At 41.1% G+C, this 21,429-nt stretch overlaps 2 protein-coding genes across 2 annotated transcripts; one reads left to right on the top strand and one right to left on the bottom strand.

Moving 5' to 3' along the window:
• Positions 1-17: 17 nt before the first annotated feature.
• On the bottom strand, positions 18-9,483 carry si:ch73-105b23.6 (fibrillin-2). Its single transcript, XM_067525227.1, has 10 exons — positions 7,435-9,483; positions 6,666-6,788; positions 4,566-6,557; positions 4,194-4,327; positions 3,667-3,834; positions 3,354-3,533; positions 1,764-2,355; positions 1,231-1,380; positions 897-1,114; positions 18-192 (listed from the first exon to the last, which is right to left on the bottom strand). The coding sequence occupies exons 1-10, from the start codon at positions 9,419-9,421 to the stop codon at positions 19-21; spliced, it is 5,718 nt and encodes a 1,905-aa protein (XP_067381328.1). The 5' UTR covers positions 9,422-9,483; the 3' UTR covers position 18.
• A 7,904-nt stretch (positions 9,484-17,387) lies between these two features.
• On the top strand, positions 17,388-20,110 carry epcam (epithelial cell adhesion molecule). The gene is made up of 9 exons (XM_067473770.1): positions 17,388-17,731; positions 18,206-18,307; positions 18,421-18,679; positions 18,774-18,839; positions 18,941-19,007; positions 19,141-19,239; positions 19,337-19,534; positions 19,631-19,675; positions 19,765-20,110. The coding sequence occupies exons 1-9, from the start codon at positions 17,671-17,673 to the stop codon at positions 19,786-19,788; spliced, it is 921 nt and encodes a 306-aa protein (XP_067329871.1). The 5' UTR covers positions 17,388-17,670; the 3' UTR covers positions 19,789-20,110.
• The last annotated feature ends 1,319 nt before the right edge of the window (positions 20,111-21,429 follow it).

Genomic DNA, 21,429 nt, shown 5'->3' with positions numbered 1-21,429 from the left:
GTTCCATTCTTATTGTTATTACTGTATTTCATAAAATAGCTTTTTTTCCTCACAATAAATTAAACAAAACAGCTTTTGAATTCCATGTACAGTAAAAGATGGGAGGTTATTATTACCAATTGTGACTGGCACCTCAACATCATCAACAAAAACCCGAAGTCCTTCTCCTTTCTCTGCAGAACTCCATTCAACCTGAATAAAATACACAAAGCTTAAAGTTAGCTAAACGTGTGACAGTACTTTATAAGTATATAAGTAACATTATGTTTATTACAGCCATATGAATGTTGTTTTTGTGTTATGTTTTTATTTTTATTTTTTACAGTATATAATTTTCTACATTTTAATACATAGAAATCTGCTGATTAGATGACAACTGCTCTCTCATCTGGAGCTGGTGTGACTCTGCTGATCACATTAGCTGTAGCTGTAGTCACAACTAACTTTTCCTTACTCCGTCTGTGTAATGTGTTATTGATTATAGTATGTGTTTGACGTGCTGATGGGATTGAATTTGGTTTAGTTTGATAATGGTAATTTAGCTATGTGATATACATCTAATGGATCAGCTCTTGCCCCATTCAATGTCATTGGAATTTGCAAACATGACATATGTTGTATGTGGCCACACTCAAGCATTGTTAAAGAAAGTGGGTGTATATGGATGAATTCAAGCTATTTCCACCTGCTCCTTTATCCCGAGTCAGGTTAATATTCTCCCAGCATCCACTGTAGATAATGTGCAAACATTACGTTGCTATTATTCTAATCTACCTTTCAGAAAAAAGTAAATAGCATATTTTCGGAAATGTAAGTTTTATGACACACTGTTTCTCACGGTGTAAAATACACACATGCCTCCAGTGTCTTTTCCCTCCACACACAAACAGCCTGACCTTGCCAATGCCCTGGTGGAAGGCAGCCATGCGCACCACCCCCGGGACCTCAATGATCCCCTTTCCGTCCACGCGTAACAAGTCAGTTTGTCCTTGCAGGGTGAAGATATTAGAGCCGGTGGTGGAGGAGAGACGCAATATCACAAACTCTCCCAGGGCCTTGAAAGAGTACTCTGAACCATCGAAGGTGATGAAATGGAGGCTTCCATAAACCATCGCTGCAAAAACACAAACAAAGAAGTTTCCTGAGAAATTATTAAAATGAATCATGATGTACTACTACGGTACTGCTGAGCCTCACGACTGTTGGTGGTAACTTTCTTTCTAACCTCACCTACACCCTGTGTCATCTTCTTGGTCGAGGTGTAATTGCGAGGGCTGGCCCAGCTGAAACCTTGGCAACGGTCCAGTGGCCTCTTGTTGAGGTATAAATGGCAGAGAGGCGACTCAATACAACACCACTGGAAAGGCAGGAGGTCTTCATCTGTGGAGAGATGTTTGAATTCATACACTTGAAAGCAAGAGGCTATGGCAGCAGGGATTAGTGGCTGCTGAACAGTTTTTATGGGCTGTAAAAATATTGTAATCAGAGGTTTAATGAATGCACATTAATGCAAACTTTTTCTGAAGTTGTTTGTAAGAAATATTGAATTCCGCTGCATTAATCACTACAATGTTGAGGGTTACGGGGCAAAGCCAAATTTGAGAAACAGTTTAGTTTCCAACTACTGAACAGATCACGACTGACTTTCACTCAACTAACACTCGTATGAAAACACAGATTAAAAACATACCACGATCATCATCATTAGACATGTCGTCTTATAGTGAATTTGAATGAAAATCCAGGACCAAATAATGTATTACCGATGTGCTTCTGTATGCTGTAGTCAGAGAAGTAGCGTTCACTGTATCCAGCCAACAGGGGACCTTCTGGTTCATACACACACCTCTTCCCTGAACCATATTTGTTGAACAGGACTGACTGGAAGATGTGCCTCCCCGTGCCCCCCCACCGCTGACTCCTCAGTGTGTTCACCCTTGAGCCTGGATCAGTAGTATCCTGCAAGAATGACAGGTCCTCCAGAACCTGAGTGTGAGTGCAGGGACACGTAGACAGCACTTTTGTCCACTCGGTAGGGTCAGGTTCCTTCATTGCCCATGACTGGCACCTGATCTGAGGATCCACTTCTGACCCTTCTGGTGCTGTGAAGTCATACAACAGCTGACCTAAGTTACCCATGGTCCCTTTCACTTGCTGGGGCCTGTATCTGCCCCCAAGCCCAAAAAGGTTTTCTGGGGTGACAGTGGGCTCCTTGAAAGAGGTTTTCCCATCTGTGTAGCCAATGATGGCATCGTAGTATAGCCTTTGACCCCGTTCCCAGCCCATCTCCCCAAATCGCAGAAGCCCATAAGAGCGTGTTCCATCTGTGGTCAGGATACACTGGAAAGTGTTAGTCTGAAATAACAAATCAGAATTAGATGGTTAAAGCCTGCAGCTCTGTTCATTATTATGTTTACATGATGTAAAAAACATTTTTACCAAACACAAGTTTAAGTAGTAAATAATTAAAACCTCAATTAAAGGGCAATTTCACAGCTTTTAAACTTGCTTTTTATGGTTCGGGTCTACTGTATTTTAAAATATCTATTCTATCAGCTGAAAAACACAGCTACAACAGCATTTGATCTGGTTGAATTGTTCCTCCTGCATGTATCATCTGATCTTTCACCTAGAAGCAGAAAAATATTGTAATCTATGCAGAGAGACTTGTAATATCATTCATAAACATGTATTCTCCACGTTGCAAGTTGCAAATCTGTGAAGTCACCCTTGAAGCAAGAAAATGTTGCTCTAATGTATTTGCTTTTGAACGAGTCATTAATCATCAACACTAATTGATAAAACATTGTCCCCTGTGCATGAACAACAACGGCCAGTTCACAAATGACATACAACAGACAGATGGCAATAAATATCACTACACTCTGTCCTTTAAATTGAAACACCCCAAGGTGGCACCAAAGATTAAATAGTGTAAGTGTTCCAGGGTTTCTGGCTGAATATCCTGATTTCATTTAGCTGAGAGATCGGGGCTTACATCACACATAACAATAGCGTTTAAAATAGGATCAATCTTCAATCAGATATGATTATCTTTAAATATTTTTATGCCACGTGAGACATCTTATATGTAGGAAAAGTTTCCAATTGATAAACTGTAAGTGTGGGAGACAGATAAACAGAGTAAATGAAAGAAAAACACAAACCTGAAATTGTATTCCATGCCTGGTAAATTATTTATTTCAATATAAAAATGTGTCAATTTTCAACAACATTTAAGCCATTTTGTTTGCAACTTTAGTTCATGAGGAATATCTTAGAAGGGATCATTTTTAGTGCTTTACAGTCTGTACACTAAATATTTCAATGATCTGAACGTCTTTGATTTCTACCTCTGAAGCATTGACCTTCTTGAAGGAAACAGGCATCACATGGTCCCACGTGATCTTAAGGATCCAGGCAGGGGTATAAGCAGTCTTTCCTCTCTGCATTTCGAACTTTGTCACCTCCTCTGCTGTACGATTAAATACCACCTGGGAATATACATCTGACATATCCAGCTTGTTATACTCCTGGAAGATTAAAAAAAAAAGATTAACATTAAGCACAAGTTGCCTCATGAATCCATAAATCTTTGAATTCATTTCCTTGCAACAATAAAAATACTCCAGCATCAGCCTTGGCCTCCAACCCATGACTTCTAACCTGATAGAAAAGCTGTCCATCCCCAATGGTAAGGTCAGCGTCATCCCAGAACACCGCCAATAGAGCCGCGCTCGAGTTTTCAGGGAAACCGCTGGCTAATGGAGCAGGGAAGAGGTACTGCTCATTCTCTGTAGCAGATTGAAACTGGACCAGGCCGTTGTCTGAGAACTGAGAGATAAAAGAGTGATAGTATTACACAAATATGAAAAAGGTTGCCTTTGCCATAAGATCTGTATTGTTTTATTGCTAGTATTCTACTTTCAATAATAGTGCTGTATGAGCTATTATTCATACAACACGTATACACTGAGTATATACTGTGTAGTTAATGCTATGCTAATGCACGTATCCATTGTAGACTGTAAAAAATAGTATTGTCTCAACAAATTTACTCATAAAGGTTATTTAGTATATATAATTCAGAATATTATAATTCTATTTTTGTCAAAAATGCCATTATATTGTTCCTCAAAAAATACAGAAACTCTATAAGATATTTAAAAAAAAAACTGTGCTTAGAAACTCACATAAACCCTTTCGTACATTTTCCCTTTAAACGGGAAGCCCATTGGTGGTGTGATATACGGTGAATTTCCATCTTCTGAATCCATCTTTACTGCTTTATCACCGACCTCTGCTCCAAAGGGGTACAGGGTGCTTTCTATTGGGGCACAGAAAGACAATCGTGATTATTGTTATGAAAGAATAACTCTATGTCTCATTTCAAAAATGTGTAACTGCATTACTGCATTAACTGCAGTAAAATGTTTCTGTTTAATATTTGGGACCTATGTTTGTGTTTCTTCTGGCTCAACATACTGTAAGGCAGTGTCCTTACACTGAGGGCACAAACACAGACATTAATATTAGGAAAGGTGAATAATAAAGACATTGCTGACCCTTTTGAAATATTGTTCTGCACCCTGTGCTGTTCTGCGGGCAGAAACAGGTGTATGACCCTGGTAGGTTTGTACAGGATGTTTCCCCAGGGCAGACTTTGGATGACACACATTCATTAAAGTCCACACATCCTCCTTTTCCCTGACCATTGTCTTCGGTTGCTTTCCAGCCTTGGCTGCACATGCATTTAAAACCTCCTACGTAGTTGGAGCAGGTAGCAGCAGAGTGACATTGTCCGTTAGCCTGCTGGCACTCATCGAGGTCTACACACAGCAGCCCAATACTCATGAAGCCTGGTTTACACACACACACAAATGATCCTGGGCTGTTGAGGCAGCGAGAAAGTGGGTGGCACGGTTTGGTCAGCGTTACGCATTCATCCACATCTTTGCACCAGAAGCCATCTCCAGTAAAGCCGAGAGGGCAGTGGCATGAAAAGGAGCCAGGACTGTTCCAGCACTGTGCCATGGGGTGGCACGGTGAGCTCTCACATTCATTGCTGTCGACACATGCTTGCTTCTCCTCATGAAACCCTAGTGGACAGGAACAGATATATGACCCAGGCAGGTTGGTGCACACCTGGTCGAACCGGCATGTGTTATTGTCCTGGCATTCGTCAATATCCTCACAGCCCCGGCCAATTAGTGTGTATCCAGGAGAGCACAGGCAGAGAAAGGACCCGGCGGTGTTGTTACATGATGAGTGCTCAGGGCATGGGGGGCCACCTGGATCATGACACTCATCCACATCCTGACAGTCTGTTCCATTCAGAGTAAACCCCTCAATGCAGGGGCAATGGTAAGACCCAGGGAGGTTGATGCATGTGGAATAACTTTGACACACTGACGTGACGGAGTCTGAGCATTCATCTACATCCATGCACTCTGTCCCATTAATCCAGAATCCTTCGAGGCATTCACAGTAATATGACCCAATGACATTCAAACATACCCCATTGGTACAAAGCTCCCCCAGGTCCATGTCACTGCATTCGTCTATGTCGACACACCGATCACCCACATTGGTAAATCCGGCCACACAAAGACACAGGTAGCTTCCCTTAATATTAGTGCAGGTGCTATTCTCGGGGCAGGTGGAGTTGTCTAGGCACTCATTGATATCCTCACAGTTAGTGTTGTTGCCTTGGTAACCTTCCCAACAATCACAGACAAAAGAGCCAACTGTGTTTAGGCAGGTGGAGTAACTAGGGCACTGGATGAGGCCAAGTGAGCACTCATTTACATCCAAGCACAGGGAGCTGTTGCCCGAGAAGCCTGGATCACACGTACATGTATAGCTCCCCAGTGTATTAGTACAGGTGCTATTGTCAGGACAGCTGAATTGTCCCATCATGCATTCGTCCATGTCCTGACATTGTGCCCCATTTTGCCGAAACCCTTTCCAGCAGTCACACAGGTAAGAACCTTTAGTGTTGATGCAGAAGGAGAAAGCAGGGCAGACTTTATGCTGTGGCTGGTCACATTCGTCCACGTCCTGGCAATCTGTGCCATTTCCTTCATAACCATCTTTGCACCGGCAGTAGAAGGAACCTTGTTGTTGGTGGCACTCGGCGGCTGGGTGGCATACGCGGCTAGCATTTAGGCAGGTATCCTCACTCACACACGTGCCCTTGTCGTAAACCAGGTTCAAGGTGCATGAACAACTGTATGAACCAGGGGTGTTGCTGCATGTCATGTTCCTGCTACAGGTCGTGCTGAGTTGACATTCATCCTTATCCTCACAAACAAAGCCATCACCCTGATATCCAGCATGGCACTGGCAGATGTAGGACCCATAGTTGTTGAGGCACAAAGCCTGAGCACTGCAGCTGTGTGGTAGGGTGGAGTTCTGCTCACATTCATCCACATCCTGGCACTCAAAGCCACTGCCCTCACTGCCAGGTGGGCAGGCACAGTAGAAAGATCCAGGTGTGTTGGTGCAGCTGGCAACTGGATGACATCCTCCATTTTGGACTTGGCACTCATCAAAGTCTATAATTTACCCAAAATGGGAAAGTATCAGGGAAACAGCTCCAAATGGTGCTAAAAGAAAGGAACAACTGGTGCTGCGGATGTTAACAATTAGGATTTCATATTTACCAGAGCAGCTCTTTCCGTCACCTCTGAAGCCACTGAGACAAGTACAGTGGTGGCTGCCCATCGTGTTGACACAAAGGGCAAACCTGCTGCACTCATGCCGCCCCATCTCACACTCATTCACATCTAGAACGATAATAGAATAGACGTGATCATATGATACATTTTGATAAGATGCAAAACTGTATGAAATGACAATACAAAACCATAAACTGTAGTGCAGGGTGGTACAATACACTATAATATGATACAACAGTACTGAGATTCATTTTGGATCACAGGCCTGCCCCATAAAAAAGCCAGATATACATCACAGAAAGCCACATCAAGCTTCCATCATCTTCAAAATAAATTTTCCACAATTAACATACAGGCACTAAATCCAACAAAGAATTTCCTCCAGCCAAACTTTTGTGACATCATTCTTCATTCGACACCTAGTCAATAAATTGTTTGGAAAAATGTACGCAAATTCTCCAAATCTCCCTTACTTTTCACAGTGACATGTAGTAAGTTAGATTCTACTGCACATGCACGAGACCTCATAAAAAGTTATGTGACCAAATAATCACACTTGTATTTTTTTACGCAGTATAAATAATCTACTCGGTTTTGTAATTTCTTTTAAACATCAAAATTCATTCCTTGTATCACCAATATTTTGAACTTTATGGCTCTTCATTTACATTATTCAACTCCTTTACATGCATTGTAGTTATAAGGTGTGTTTTTTTGGCAAAGCATTTAAAAACAAATTATTAAAAAAACTTACCAGCACACTTTGTTCCGTTGAGAGCATAACCTTGTCTGCAGTCACAAGAAAACGATCCTGGAATGTTCACACACTGCGTTTCATTTTCAGGACAAATGTTTTCCTTTTTGCACTCATCTATGTCAGAGCAAGCCCGCCCATCCCCCTCATAGCCTAGGTCACACACACACTGGTATCCAGCAGGTGAACGGTGGCACAGTCCATGTCTATGGCAGGCAGGGTCACACAAGGGACTGGGCGCCACACAGGTGTCCTTAAAGACCAGTGTAGCATTCAAACATGAGCAGACATGAGCACCAGGGGAGTTGATACATTTTGAGAAGGCTGGGCAGATGTTATCAGACAGGGAGCACTCATCCACATCCTGACAGGAGAAGCCATCTCCTTTAAAACCCTGTTGACACGAGCAGAAGTAGTCCCCTACGAGGTTGGTGCATAGTGCCCGTACGTGGCAGGTACCCGCCACTAAACACTCATCTATATCGTTACACTCGGTTCCATTTCCTGCAAAACCTGGCTTACAGGTGCAATTGTGGGAACCGATGCTGTTGAGGCATGTGGCGTTTACATGGCAAGGCTTGTCTTTACACTCATCGATATCAACACAGCGCATGTTCTTAGCAGGGCGGTAGAAACCGCCTTGGCACGGGCACTCATGTGACCCATCAGTGTTCTTGCATTCCTCATTCACTCCACAGGGATTCTTCAGTTCCTTACACTCATTTATATCCTGGCAAAAAGTCCCGTTAATTAGGCTGAAGCCAGACTGGCACAGGCAAGTGAAGGAACCCTGGTTGTTGACACATGTAGCCTTGTTTCTGCAGCCTCCATTATCCACTAGACACTCGTTCACGTCATTGCACTGGAGTTTCCCATCTCCAGAATAACCAACACGACAGGTGCAGTTGTAGGAGCCATGAAGGTTAATGCAAAGAGCATCGGAGTGGCATTGCCTTGGCTGCAAGCATTCATCCACATCCTCACAGCGGAATCCATCCCCCCCAAACCCTGCTGCACACACACAAGAGAAGGAGCCAGGGGAGTTATTGCAGATTGCGTTGGGGCTGCAGCGACCGGCTGCGCACTCGTCGACATCATAGCACCTGGAGGTATTGAAGATGAAGCCAGTGTCACAGTTGCAATAATATGACCCACCGGTGTTAACGCAGGTAGTGGTAGAAGGGCAGATGTTGGGTGTCGCACACTCATTAATGTCTTCACACTTCTGTCCGTCTCCTACAAACCCCCCGAGACAGGAACACTCAAAATAACCTAACCTGTTAATGCAAATGGCGTTGGGATGGCATCTATTGTTGTCATTGCATTCGTTAATGTCCGCACATGTCAGCCCATTTCCTACGAAACCCCTTTTGCACGTGCACTGGTATGAGCCCCTGGTGTTTACACAGTCTGCGTATGGACTGCAGATGCGGTTTGCACATTCATCAATGTCCACGCAGTCCTGTCCATTACTTTCGAAGCCATTGTTGCAAATGCACTGATAGCTGCCCGGCAGATTCTTACAGCCTCGAAAGCCAAGAGAAGAAGAGCAAATAGATGAAGACGATGAACATTCATCTATGTCAAGGCATAAGTAGTTCCCATTGCCCTTGTATCCAGCGTTACAGGTACACACATAGGATCCAGGATTGTTGGTGCAGGTGGCGTTCCAATGGCAGAGACTTTGTTCAGCGCATTCATTAACATCAGTACATTCAAAGCCGTTGCCAGAGAAGCCAGTTTTACACTGGCACTGTACCCCCCCATCAGTGTTGGTACAGAGGGCACTGGTGTGGCAACCTCCGTTGTTTATTTGGCATTCGTTAACGTCCTGGCAGTTGAAACCGTCTCCAAAGAAGCCGCTGAGACATGCACAGGTATAGCTGCCCAGGACATTGTCGCAGCGGGCCTTTGCATGACACCTGTGCAGACTAGTGAGACATTCATCAATGTCGCTGCACATCAAACCATCGCCCTGATAGCCCATGAGGCACGCACACGTAAAATTGCTCCTGACCTGCAGACACTCAGCCTGAGCGTGGCACTGGATGCCCGCGGCCTCACAGTCCTTCGGGTCATTAACTAAAAAAAACAACATGGGTGAGAGAATTGAAAGAAATGTTTAAGGAGCGTATGTATTAGTGTCTACTGTGTTGGGTGAGAAACAGTTGGGTACCTGCAGTGCAGTTTTCCAACAGCACAGCAAAGAGACTCATCAGCCCTAACAGTAAAAACCTGGGAGGGCAAAGACAAGATACACCTTTTTATTTTTCACACATAGTATTTATTTATGTTTGTAACTACAATAAGTACGTGTATGTATAAGACAGAAGACAAAATACTTGGTGAAATTAATTGTATTGTCCACAATCACAATACATCGTAACACCAGTCAATCTCTTCAGCAGACATTCACGTGAAATTACGGTGATTCAGATGCAGAAATTGATAAAAAACATTTCATTCGCGCATTTGGTAATAATGTCACACACTAATATTTTGTTGCCTTTAGCACTGATTAATACACACTCTCACAGTGATTATCCCAATGAGCATCTATATCGGGCCAGAGTTGCATTCATTTTTCACCAAGATCTTGTATTGATGATGAGAGAGTCAGACCAATTCTTCTCCAGCACATCCCGAAGATTCTTGAAAGGGTTATGGTGGCCGTTCCATGTGTGAAAATGGTTACGCTCTCTCTTTTTCTTTTTAAAAAAGATGAATCCTGGCGTTGGGATCTTGAAACATGCCTTTGCTATCAGGGAAACAAAATACGCATTCAAGGAAAAACCTGGTCATTCAGTATATTCAGGTAGGCACCTACACCTTGGATCAGTCAGGGATGAACAGCTAGTGGCTCTAATGTAATCGTTTAGTTGAATCGAGGCGCGAAACATTGGGTCTGGCGGACATGTTAAATTATCTGTTGAGATTTATTGTTAGTTTTAGCTTCTGTGGTGATTTTGGAGAATACATTGAATTTAGAAAATAGATAAAGGAAAAGGAAATTCTACTCTGTGGTTGCTGTAGCGTCTAAGTAGCACACTATGCTGTACAGTGTTCAGATAATGTAACGTTGTATCACATGAGGTGTGATGTATCACCCTGGTTTGTTCCTGAAACAGAACATAATTGATTTTGACGTAATTTCGCAGTGTGCGTTTCCTTTCTCACTGTACCCTGTTTGCATTGCAACCTACTTTCATCCAGCTGAAAAGGATCAGGTGTCTATTGTTATGTGGACTTTATTGTCTTATTCTGAATCTCACAGAATGAAAAAAAATCATTTACTGTCATCTTGCTCATGCTTAGGGACTAAATTCAATAGGTCGGCATAATTTGCATTACTGTATTGTAAAAAGACTTTAATTGGGATTTAAGACAGAACATTTCCATCACGAATGCTGTCTGCTAATTATAAAACATCATTGTAAAAATTGCGACAAATGCTTTTTTATGAGTACAAATTAAGATTCGTAGTCCAGTCAGTTTTTTAAAGCAATTGGTTTGCTTGCTTTTTTAATGAAAGGTTAACTAACTTAAATGTTCAGCACTTTAATATAAATGAATACAACCCACATAGAAAAACCTATGTGCTAAATAATTATGTTAATTAGATGTGAAAAGCTCACTTGGTTTTACTACATAAAGTGTTGTACCTTATGTCTAAAAGCTAAATATTTATTCCTGTAGTGTTTCAAAGCAGCAGTTAGGCCAACGTCTGGGAATTACAACAATAATAACCACAACTTTCATGCAGGACTGTTGCCTGTGTCTCAGGAGACAGCAGGACGGTCTGCAAGTAGGACAGCTATGATTGAGACCTGCCATAATTGCATCAGCATCATCAGCATCTGCTAAAGTTAAAAGCTTAAAAAACATTAGAACGGCAAGGGCAGCATTTAAGAAGCAAAGCTAAATGTCTGTAAAAATGAACTTCATTCGGTACGATTCTGAACACAGCATGATTTCACTGTGGGTTATCTGTTTATAGAGCAAAGGCAATGGGACGAACACCGTTTAGATGCTGTAGATAAAGATCATTGGGACATGCTGTGTATTGATTGTTGTGCTGGGGGATTACAACAGTGATTCAGTAATGGCAAGCAACAGGGGTTTTGTTCATGTTTCATCGCTGTGAGACAGCGTCTGAAAGTCAATGCAAAAGTGTGACAGCATCATTTCTCAGTGTTGCTTAAAGTGACAGGAGTGAAAATACAAACTCATTTAAAATCATCAAATCAAATTGCAGGTAATTGGGTAAAGGTGTAAATGGACTAAATGCAGGTGGGTAGCAGTAAAATAAAGATTACAACAGAAATGAAAATGAATGCACTCTTTTTTTTATGACTAGCATAATTGTATCATATGTAATAATGGTTGACAATGCAGCCGACAGCAACACAAAGTTTGCCTTTATAGAAGCATGATGACTGTCAGGGATGAAATGCAAAATTTGTTGTTTCCCTCTTAAACTAACCCTCAGCCGCACATCTGAATCGTAACGTATCCTGAGTGAATTCACTCTGCCAGCTGTGACTATAAACATTCTACAACCAAAATTAATTTTTTTACTTTATATGTCATTAGCAATTATCTCCATTAGCAAAGAGGTACAGGTCAGGTTAGGGCCTTATATCAGTGTAAATGGTTCCAGATCTGATTTGGAAATGAGTGTGGGTCCAGTACTGAGCTTTGGGTGTGCAGGTCAAGTTGGTGTTTGCAAATTAGGATAAATGTTATGAATTATGCTTATTAGCTTTTTGTTGAAAGCTAAGGAGAGTTTTCATGAAGCAGCTACAGTTTATCTAAGGGCCATTTTTATGCATAGGTGCCATCAGAGGGGCCCAAAAAGAGAGGTCTAGATAAACTACTCCTCAAGTCTTGACCTTTGTTTCAGTGGGCAGATTGCACTGTTTACTTTACATCATTACTGGCAATAATTAGATAATTTAGTTATTTTTAAAGTCCTGACCTAAAAAATGTTTTCTTTAAAAAGAGTGATATTGGAAATGGGATTGAATATGAATATTTTTCAAGGTAAGAAAAAATTCCAGTGTGGAGACATGACCACACTGTAGCACGAAAAGGACAAAATCGTCTGGAACACAGTACAGAAAACAGAAGAAAGAGGAGGAGGACAAAAAGGAGAAAGATGAACTTTTTGTTATTCATATTAAAACTAAGTAGTACAAGAAAAACACATAAAAAAGCAAAAGATTGAGTGCAGTTTTTTTGTGCGTAGGTGTATTTTAAAAACAATAAAAAGTAAGGTAACATTATTATTAGGATACTGTTGTACATTGACATTTTAATCCATACGGGATCAATTTACAACTATTGTACATCTTCAGTGAATTAGAATTATTTCAGCTATTGAAATAATCATTTGAGTTAGTTTGTTCAATCTTTTTTTTTTCTAACTTTTGCTTTTTGAAGAAGGGTAAGAAACTGTAAGTTGTAGTTGTGATTTTAAAGCTAAAGTTATGACGTTCCATGTCAGGATCCTTGAAAAAGATTGCTGCGCTAGTTCGCCACAGTTCCCACAGTTCCCACTGTAAAGGCAAACGTTTCGTGAACTGGTTTACAGTCACGACATGATGGACAGCATGGGAATAATGCAATGCTATATAATCGACATCATAGATTCGATGTTGACCCCTGTCCACTACAAGGTGACTTGTGGTGAACCTGTCTAAATAGAGTCTTTTTAATTGAATAATCTAAAAACTAAAACAAATATAAAATATCAAGAAACAACTTTGAGGTCTGGTAACATGAAATACTATAATGGTAACTTCAGGAATCCATAACTATAAATACTACGTAGGAAAAAGTATAGCAGCACAATTTTCACTTACCTCATTTTTCCCAGTCACTGCGTGAACTTCGAATTGTTTGTGGGAGAAAGTAGAAACTCTCCTCATCTGGATCTCTCACCTTCTCTCTGTCTTTGTCTGTGCAGTCATCAAGCAGTGTCTTCAATTCTCTTCTCTTCCATCTTTGTCTTGGTTCCTCTAACCCTAGAACTTGGGACAATGGGCCACCTTACCTCATCATATCATGCACTGCCACGACATCCTAAACCCCTGGGAAGGTGAACACCCATAATCCACTGCTTCTGTGTCAGGTCTCACAATGTTTGTCCACCTCACAATACAAAAGAAGACAGGACACAAAATAACCTTCATTCCCCCTGTTACTCTGGAAACAAAAAGGATGTGGATCATTTCAGTCATACTTTACCATGGCAGTGTTGTTTTCAGTATGTATTCAGTATGCAGTTATAAACAAGCCGATCATATTACCAGAAGACACAAGGACAATCTGAGATATCTGAGTTTGATCGAATGTTGAATTTAATTGATATTATGTCTATATATATGATTGATAAGTAAAAGAGGATCAGTATTAGATTAGTTTACACTGTGTTGTAGACTGTCCTGCATCGCAAAGCCATAAATTATTACATTACATAATTTTAGGCCAATTCTTAGCACACACATACACACACACACACACACTCACACATATATATATATATATATATATATATATATATATATATATATATATATATATATATATATATATATATATATATATTTTGTTACATGTATATAGCATATTTTTAAACAGTCATATGATGGACATACTGTACCATGCAGCTTTATATAGGGTTTATCACACACAGAGTAATAAATCCATGGCCACTTAGCCACTGAAGACATAAAGCAGAAAGACTGCGCAGATTTATGATCTCAGATCAGATGGGAGAAGTTTTTATGACCTGTTGTTAAGATTTCTCTGTCTGATCACTTAGGCCTGGGCAGCTGTTTACCTTTGCTACTCTTGACAACTCATAAGGCTTTTGCTCTGGGTGTTAAACTAGTTATTAGTCTGTGGTTTCGATAGTACACAGTTCAGACAAGAACTGATCTCGAATGCAGAAGAAACTTAGCTATGTTATACTTTCACAGCAATGCTTCTCTTTTCCAGTTAAAGAAAGCATCAGTTCATAATATTATATCACAGTGGTATCGGGTCTGTATACTCATAAAGGTGACAGGGTGTTCAAAAAAAGGTAGGGATGAGGAGATCAAAACCATTCTCATGACGTTCAAGCTTGGGTAGGAACGTAGAACCAGCAACATCTGGAGTGGGGGCATGAAACAACCAGAGTGACCACTTAAAACCACATTTAAAAAAAAAACCTCTGGACCAAACTTGGTCTGTGTTTTCTGTGTTCCTTTATTGTGATGGTGCTTTGAAGAATGTTAAGTTGATTTTTTTTAAAATTACAAAGAATAAAACGCAAGAGAAAACAGAGGATGAGAAAAACATTTCAAATCAAACAATTATGAAACAGATACCTCTGTAACAACAGGTGAGTATAGGAGTTAGCAGAGTAGAAAATGCCCACCTTACTTTAAAAAAACTACTCAAAGCAAAAAGAATGTAGGTCACTCGTTCCGTTCACTGCGGATTGCAGGCCTCACAAGATGGCGCCGCCATCCCCAGCTAACATGGCGTTACAGCAAATTCTCAACCACAGGTGTCACTGGAGTGACACGGTAAAGTAGGCGCCTACGCTTCATGTTCACGCAGACAGATACAGACACTGAACAGATGATCTGTGCAGTGTGACGACAGTACAAACAAATCAATCCACACCCTTGTTTTCTTGCTGCTTTCTGGAAACATTTGTGGTTTGCTAAAGCTAAGAAATCCAAATGAAAACATCTAAGATGCCAGACTTTGGAGAGAATCAGATGTAAAAATAACTCACAGTCTCTCGTTCTGCTGCAGTTATAAAAATGTGAGGCTGCATCACTCAAATAGAAGAATTAATATAGTTATTATAGTAATTAATCAAATAGGAGATTAAAGACACTTGACTTGTTGTTTTCTCCTTTAGTTAACCCTCTAATAACCTCTCTCAAAAGGCCAATATTGTTTTTGTAATATCTTTTCATGTCATGCATGTTGTTACTATTTCATGAATCCCTCAATCAGATTGTTTCCATTACAAACACTTTTCCATAGAAAGCTCTTTTTGATGACTATTTCCTTTATACACAACGCAGGCCAATATGGATTCTCAGTGAAATTTAATAGAAACTGTTTGTTTACACATTTTTAGGTGGAAAAATTAGTCCATTTTGGAGGGGTTGGAGGGCCTCCAGTGCGGCCTCAGCAAATTGGAGAAAACATGAGGAAGAAATGCCAAACAAATGCTGATCTGTTGATGTAATTTAAGCTCAAAATATAACCAGAATTACACAGAACAAAATAATAATACAGAATAAATATGCCTGAATGTCGTTGGGAAATGCTATATTACTTAGTTTTGTTTTTTATTGACCATGTTGCTACAGTTGTCATATTTCTGTGTGTCGTTTCCAGGACAACACAATCAGACACTGATTGGGCATCAGATGTTTAAAATGATGATAATCTGTACACTGCCCTTTTGGGGGACGAAGGACTTTTAAGGGGAACCTGATATCAGCAGAAAATAAAAATACATGATCGCTTAAAGGGGGAACATCAATGGATGTTTGCTGTATTTGGGAGGTCTGCACACAGCAACTATGACAGAGTATGTTGTTTGTATTAGTATGATGGTGAAAATCAATGAAGAGAAACTTCGTACCACTTGGCAACATCGCGTGAGAGCAGTCGATGTGACACCAAGAATTCAATTTCGTTGTCACGGTCTTGTGAAATCAGTACTTCTTTAACATCCTCATATGACGAGACGTTATTTGTGCCTGACCTTAACCAAACTGTACCAAAGTGTTTGCACGTTAGACCTAAATCTGCTGTTTTGTAGCATGATGGTGCCGTTTCAAGAAACGTCTCCCTTTTACAGTTTTACATGTTTGTTCTATTTTAATGGTTCCACTTTATGCTAGTAAAAAATACTACCCAAATTAAAAACCTTATAGTCAGTTATGTTATACGATAAAACAATGTGTGTTAGCGAGGAAGAATGACAAATGAATGCATTTGAATTGTTAGAGATGTTATTATTTCGTAGCCGTACCTGTTTATGTTAGTGCCGATTAATATCTCAGTCGAATAGTGATGGAGATTTATGGAGATGTATTTATGTTTTATGAGAAGCTTCAATGCCTTTTAAGACGTAGACCAGATAGAGAGTCTCAAGATATGTCACTCTGTGTTTTACCTGTACCTTCTGCCAGTGGTTACCACGGGTTACCTGCACACCTTTTGTTATCTATGGCTAAAAAGGTGAGAGAAAAGCCACATATAAAGTTAAACTGATGATTACTGCTTAATTTCAACTGATCAACAGAGAAATGAAAGATGAGAAAACTGACACATAGATACTGTCTGTGGGACCTGGGGCTGTGACTCAGTTTTGTCATCAAGCTGTGACTCATTTTCATAACCTCTGGTTTCTGCCAGATACCTGTTAGAGCAGGTAGTGATGTCATTGTGTTTTCATAAACAAGCCATTTCCATTAAACATTTTCATTCACCTATTGACCATTTTATTGGTATGATACAAAGTTTGAAAATAAGGACTATTAAAACGCACACACACACACACACACACACACACAAATACAGTGGAATGATGATTTCACATAAATACAACCTGCAGAAGAAGAGAAAGAGACGCACAGTTCTTTTACTACAAAGTCTGCCTCAGTTTAACGCGTTATCGGGAGTCAAGGAAAATAAGATTTGTGAAAGATGTGAAGGAAGAAACTGTAAACAGAAAGTGAGAGAAAGAAGAGTGCAGGGCAGACCGAGAGAGACCAAATATGGTCAAAGCAGGAAGCACGTAAAGGCGCAGGTATTGTCTTACCTGCCGTCCTCCTCTTTTTTTTTACCCAATGTCCTCCTAGTCGCCCACTATGCAAATTAGAGTGACGTCACCGATGTTTTTCTTATAAATACACTTCATAAAAAGCTCAGTAGGATCGACATCAGCTTACACGGAATACAACCAACAGCAACGTCACCTTTCTTTTTTTTCGGGTAGCTCGTGCCGGTTGAAGCCCACGGCGTTTGCGCGCGCGCTCTCATCTCTTCAAACAGGTTTGACGAGGACACACCTGCGCAAAGATAAAGGAAGCTTTGTGTCCTTCGACGGTGCTGATCACTCGGTGTTGGACGTCTGTGGACGAAGGACAGAGAAAAGCAAACACCAAGGGAAACTTTTTCCACTGATCAGATTTAGTTTTCAGTAATTTGATAATGAAGCTCTGGATTTCTGCCTTTGTCGCTGCCTTTGTGGCGGGAGCCTACGCTCAGTCCTGTAAGTAGTGGAATTCATTAAACTTTTATTTTGCTAAAAGGAAAAACATAAATGAAAGATTAGGTGTTAACATTCCGTGTGGTGGTGGCTGTATAACGTGGCTTTATTGGCGCTAAAAAAAATGGGGGGGGGGGGATGTAGTTAAAATGCGTTTGTATGGCAGAGATCAGGTGCTGAGTGGGGGCTGAGTGGGGGCTGGGAGGGGTAGTTCTCTCTTTGGGGACTTTGAGTGTTCGGAGAAACCAACGCCCTGGTGTTATGCAAACCTGCTAGTCTACCTGCAGGACTTGTCCTCAGGCCCCACTCCCCTTCACGAAGCACGAATACACCCATCCTGTGATGCATTTCTCATACATTTATGTCTTTTGTATTTTTAATACATCTGTGGACTTGGTGCTGACTTTAAACTGGATTTCATGTTCAGTGTAATGTTATGTTTAAAGCTGACTGAAAGGACTTTATTTGCCTGCACAGGTACATGTCCAACTATGAAATGGGCCGTCTGTGATGGAAACCCATGCACATGTACGGTTCTAGTGGGCGACGATGAGAAACAACCGCTGAACTGCCATGAACGTAAGTGAAACATTCACATTGTGGCCAAGCCTATAGACTTTCTTTGCTGCCTGTGTTTGTGTGGGCTGTGTGTTCGTTTCCGCTCCTGATGTGAGGTTTGCTGTCACCTTCAGTGATCCCGAAGTGCTACCTGATGAAGGCTGAAATGTACAGGGCTAAAAAGGGCCTCAGCACTCGGACAGGAGGAAAGCCTGTGGAGAGCGCCTTTGTGGACAACGACGGCATCTACGACCCAGTCTGTGAGGCTGACGGCAAATTCAAGGCCAAGCAGTGCAACAACACAGAGGAGTGCTGGTGTGTCAACAGCGCTGGAGTGCGGCGCACTGACAAGGGGGACGTCAACATCAAGTGTGAAAAGCTGGTGGAGACCTAGTATGTAACTTTTGTCTTCATCAGTGTGACAGTGGCTTGTGGGAAGGTGAAGAGTTGAACCATTTAACACTAACTGCGAAATCTTTTCCTCTAGCTGGATTCGTCTTCAGCTGACTCACAAGGAGCTGCCGAATAAAATAAATGCTGACGATTTGAATAGGTAAGTGGTCAGCAACCATTTCGCCATCTTTTCAAGAGGTTGAAAGTGTTGGGAGCTGAGGTAAATGAGTTTTTTTTTTTTTTTTTTTTTTCTTTATACAGTTCTTTTGCTGAGATCATTAACAAGCGGTATAGGAACTTCAACAAGAACATGATAGACAACATCCAGGTGAGTTATCGTCTGATTTGTGGGTGGGAGGGTGTGGTTTGTGTTTTTAATTTCTGCTCTATTTATTTTACGAAAAACTCATTAGAGAGACCAACCATTTGCTAACACAGCATCCTTTTATGTAATTTCACAGTATGATCCCAAAGCCCGCATGATTGTGGTGGATGTGAAGAAGCCAATCGGAGAGCGCAACACGGACCTGCCCCAGATGGCTTATTACATGGAGAAAGATGTATGTTGAAATGATTTTAAACTACATACAGGGTGCATCTATTTATTTCACGGAGATCCCTTAACTGACCTTGTCACCATCGTCTCTCTCCGTGCAGGTGAAAGTGCTGCCCCTGTTCACAGGTGAAGAGAAATTTGCTCCCGTGGTCGGAGGCCAACAAATGACGATGGAGAACATCTTGGTGTACTACGTGGATGAGGAGCCCCCAACTTTCACAATGAAGAACCTCTCCGGTGGGATCATCGCTGTGATTGTGGTCGTGGTGTTGGCTGTGGTTGCAGGCCTGCTGGCTCTGGTAAATGGACAAATCACCTGAAACCAACATGGCAACGTGCCATAAGATAAACTGCCAGTTTGGGTCCTAACGTTTGTTTCTTTTTGTCTTGCACAGTTCTTTGCCAGGAAAAAAATGAGCAAGAAGTACAACAAAGCTCAGGTAAGATAACTGTCACTCGGTTTGTGTGGATGTTATGTTTTGTATCTTAGTGCATTGAATTAAAAACCTGTTTTATTTGTTCTTTTTAGCAAAGAGAGATGGAGCCCATGTAAGATCATCGCATCAGCTGTCGGTGCTTGTACGTCACCTTTAGAATGAACTTTTTGTTTTTGTAAGGGGAGTGTGGTTTTTTTTTTTTGTTTTCTTTGTTTTAATGATGCCACTAATGGTACAGTCTTATTTATAAATCAGCTAAAGAGTCTTCATACAGATCTATATGCCATAAAGAACTGTACTTTTTTGTTTTTTTTGGTCTGTTTTTTTTGTTATGTTAGAACTTGTGGAATGGTTTAAATCTCACATTTTAGATTGTACAAAGTCTTTCTTACTAATGTGTATTGAATGGTTTTTAATAAAATGTTTAGTGTCTTTAAAGACTGGTGCAAGATTTCTTCTGTTGTAAGAGTTTGGCAGGAGAGAACGTTACTTTGGTCACAGTAGTAAAGTACAAGCAACTGCTATACAGGCCTGACAAGTCTGCATGAACTCAGATTGCAGTTTCCTCCGAATCCTTGATTTTTGTCTCCGTTGGGGGGGGGGGGGCTGCTTTGAGTTTATGGCCATGTTGCTAAAGGTGTTCTACTAGGATGGGTGGGGGCAATCCTTTTTTTGAATGTGCCACTAGCCTTGTGGAGTTTCCAGAGAACATTTTATTCCTGCTTTATCGCTGTGGAGCATAGCTTCACAATGAAGGCAAACTACACACGCCTGAATATCCACCTTGGAATTAACAGACCAAAAAGTGACTGACAGTGGAAATATTGGCGTGTTTATGGTTTCGTTACATGACTTGGTGTATTACAACACCTGTTTGGAGGGAGGTGCCTTGAAACTGCCATCAGGTTCAACCTGTCAGTCAAGTTTTGGCACGTTTACAGCAAATTCTGAGAAAGGGGACTTTTGTGAAGTCGGTGTGATTATATAGCTCAAGTGGCAAAAATCATTTAACTGAACAAAAGTGGCAGAATGTGACTTGGAGTTGTGGCTGTACAACAGAACATTGAAACAAGTGTTAGGTTGCACAACATTGAGAAGTGTGAAAAAAGTGAGACTGGTGGTAAACCTTTCATAAACTGTCGCAACATGATGCGTGTTTAGTGTCCTGAAGAAAGACCTACTTTAATGTGTGTCACAGTAACGTTCTACTGAAGGTTAACTTTTACGTGACACATTAGCAACACATTCACCACTGACGGTATTGAACTGCCTAACAATCAGTTAACTGTCTATTTCACCTTTATTTATTAAAGCACCCTGTTAGAGTACGTTTGACTTGGACACACAACAATGGATTTCCTCTTTTAGTCTTCTCCATTATAAGTCACAAAGGTATTAACAATCATTTGTTTATGGCGTCCTTGTTCCCGTTTGCTTCACCTGTTTCTCTTTCCTGCATGAGCCCTCCCTCCGTTCGTCTCCATAGCGACGCAGGGACAAAAGCACGTCTGTAACTAGTTCAGACAGGTCAGGTATCATATGTCTTCCCCACCCCTTTCTCCCTTCCCCCACACTCTCAACTGTGAGAAACTATAGGAATACGGGTGTGTCGGATACCTGTGGCAGGTATCAGCATGTCAGCTACGTCGATACCAATGAAGTGTCTGAACGTTATGGTTTCTACAGATTGTCATTAGAATAACGAACGTTCAGGGATTTTACACACTATTAGATCACAATAAGGATGACACAAATTC

Source organism: Channa argus, chromosome 1 (assembly GCF_033026475.1).
Source record: "Channa argus isolate prfri chromosome 1, Channa argus male v1.0, whole genome shotgun sequence".
Lineage (NCBI taxonomy): Eukaryota > Metazoa > Chordata > Actinopteri > Anabantiformes > Channidae > Channa > Channa argus.
This window is presented reverse-complemented; position numbering and strand designations above follow the sequence as displayed.

What these genes read in the sequence shown, in the direction of transcription:
- epcam (XM_067473770.1), top strand. Translation starts at nt 17,671, where the DNA reads ATGAAGCTCTGGATTTCTGCCTTTGTCGCTGCCTTTGTGGCGGGAGCC. An exon ending in CTTATTACATGGAGAAAGAT is followed by an intron (nt 19,240 to 19,336) that starts GTATGTTGAAAT and finishes CTCTCCGTGCAG; the next exon opens with GTGAAAGTGCTGCCCCTGTT. An exon ending in AGAAGTACAACAAAGCTCAG is followed by an intron (nt 19,676 to 19,764) that starts GTAAGATAACTG and finishes TGTTCTTTTTAG; the next exon opens with CAAAGAGAGATGGAGCCCAT.
- si:ch73-105b23.6 (XM_067525227.1), bottom strand. Translation starts at nt 9,421, where the DNA reads ATGGGCTATCAGGGCGATGGTTTGATGTGCAGCGACATTGATGAATGT. An exon ending in CAGAACAATATTTCAAAAGG is followed by an intron (nt 4,328 to 4,565) that starts GTCAGCAATGTC and finishes GTGCCCCAATAG; the next exon opens with AAAGCACCCTGTACCCCTTT. An exon ending in AGAAGGTCAATGCTTCAGAG is followed by an intron (nt 2,356 to 3,353) that starts GTAGAAATCAAA and finishes TTGTTATTTCAG; the next exon opens with ACTAACACTTTCCAGTGTAT.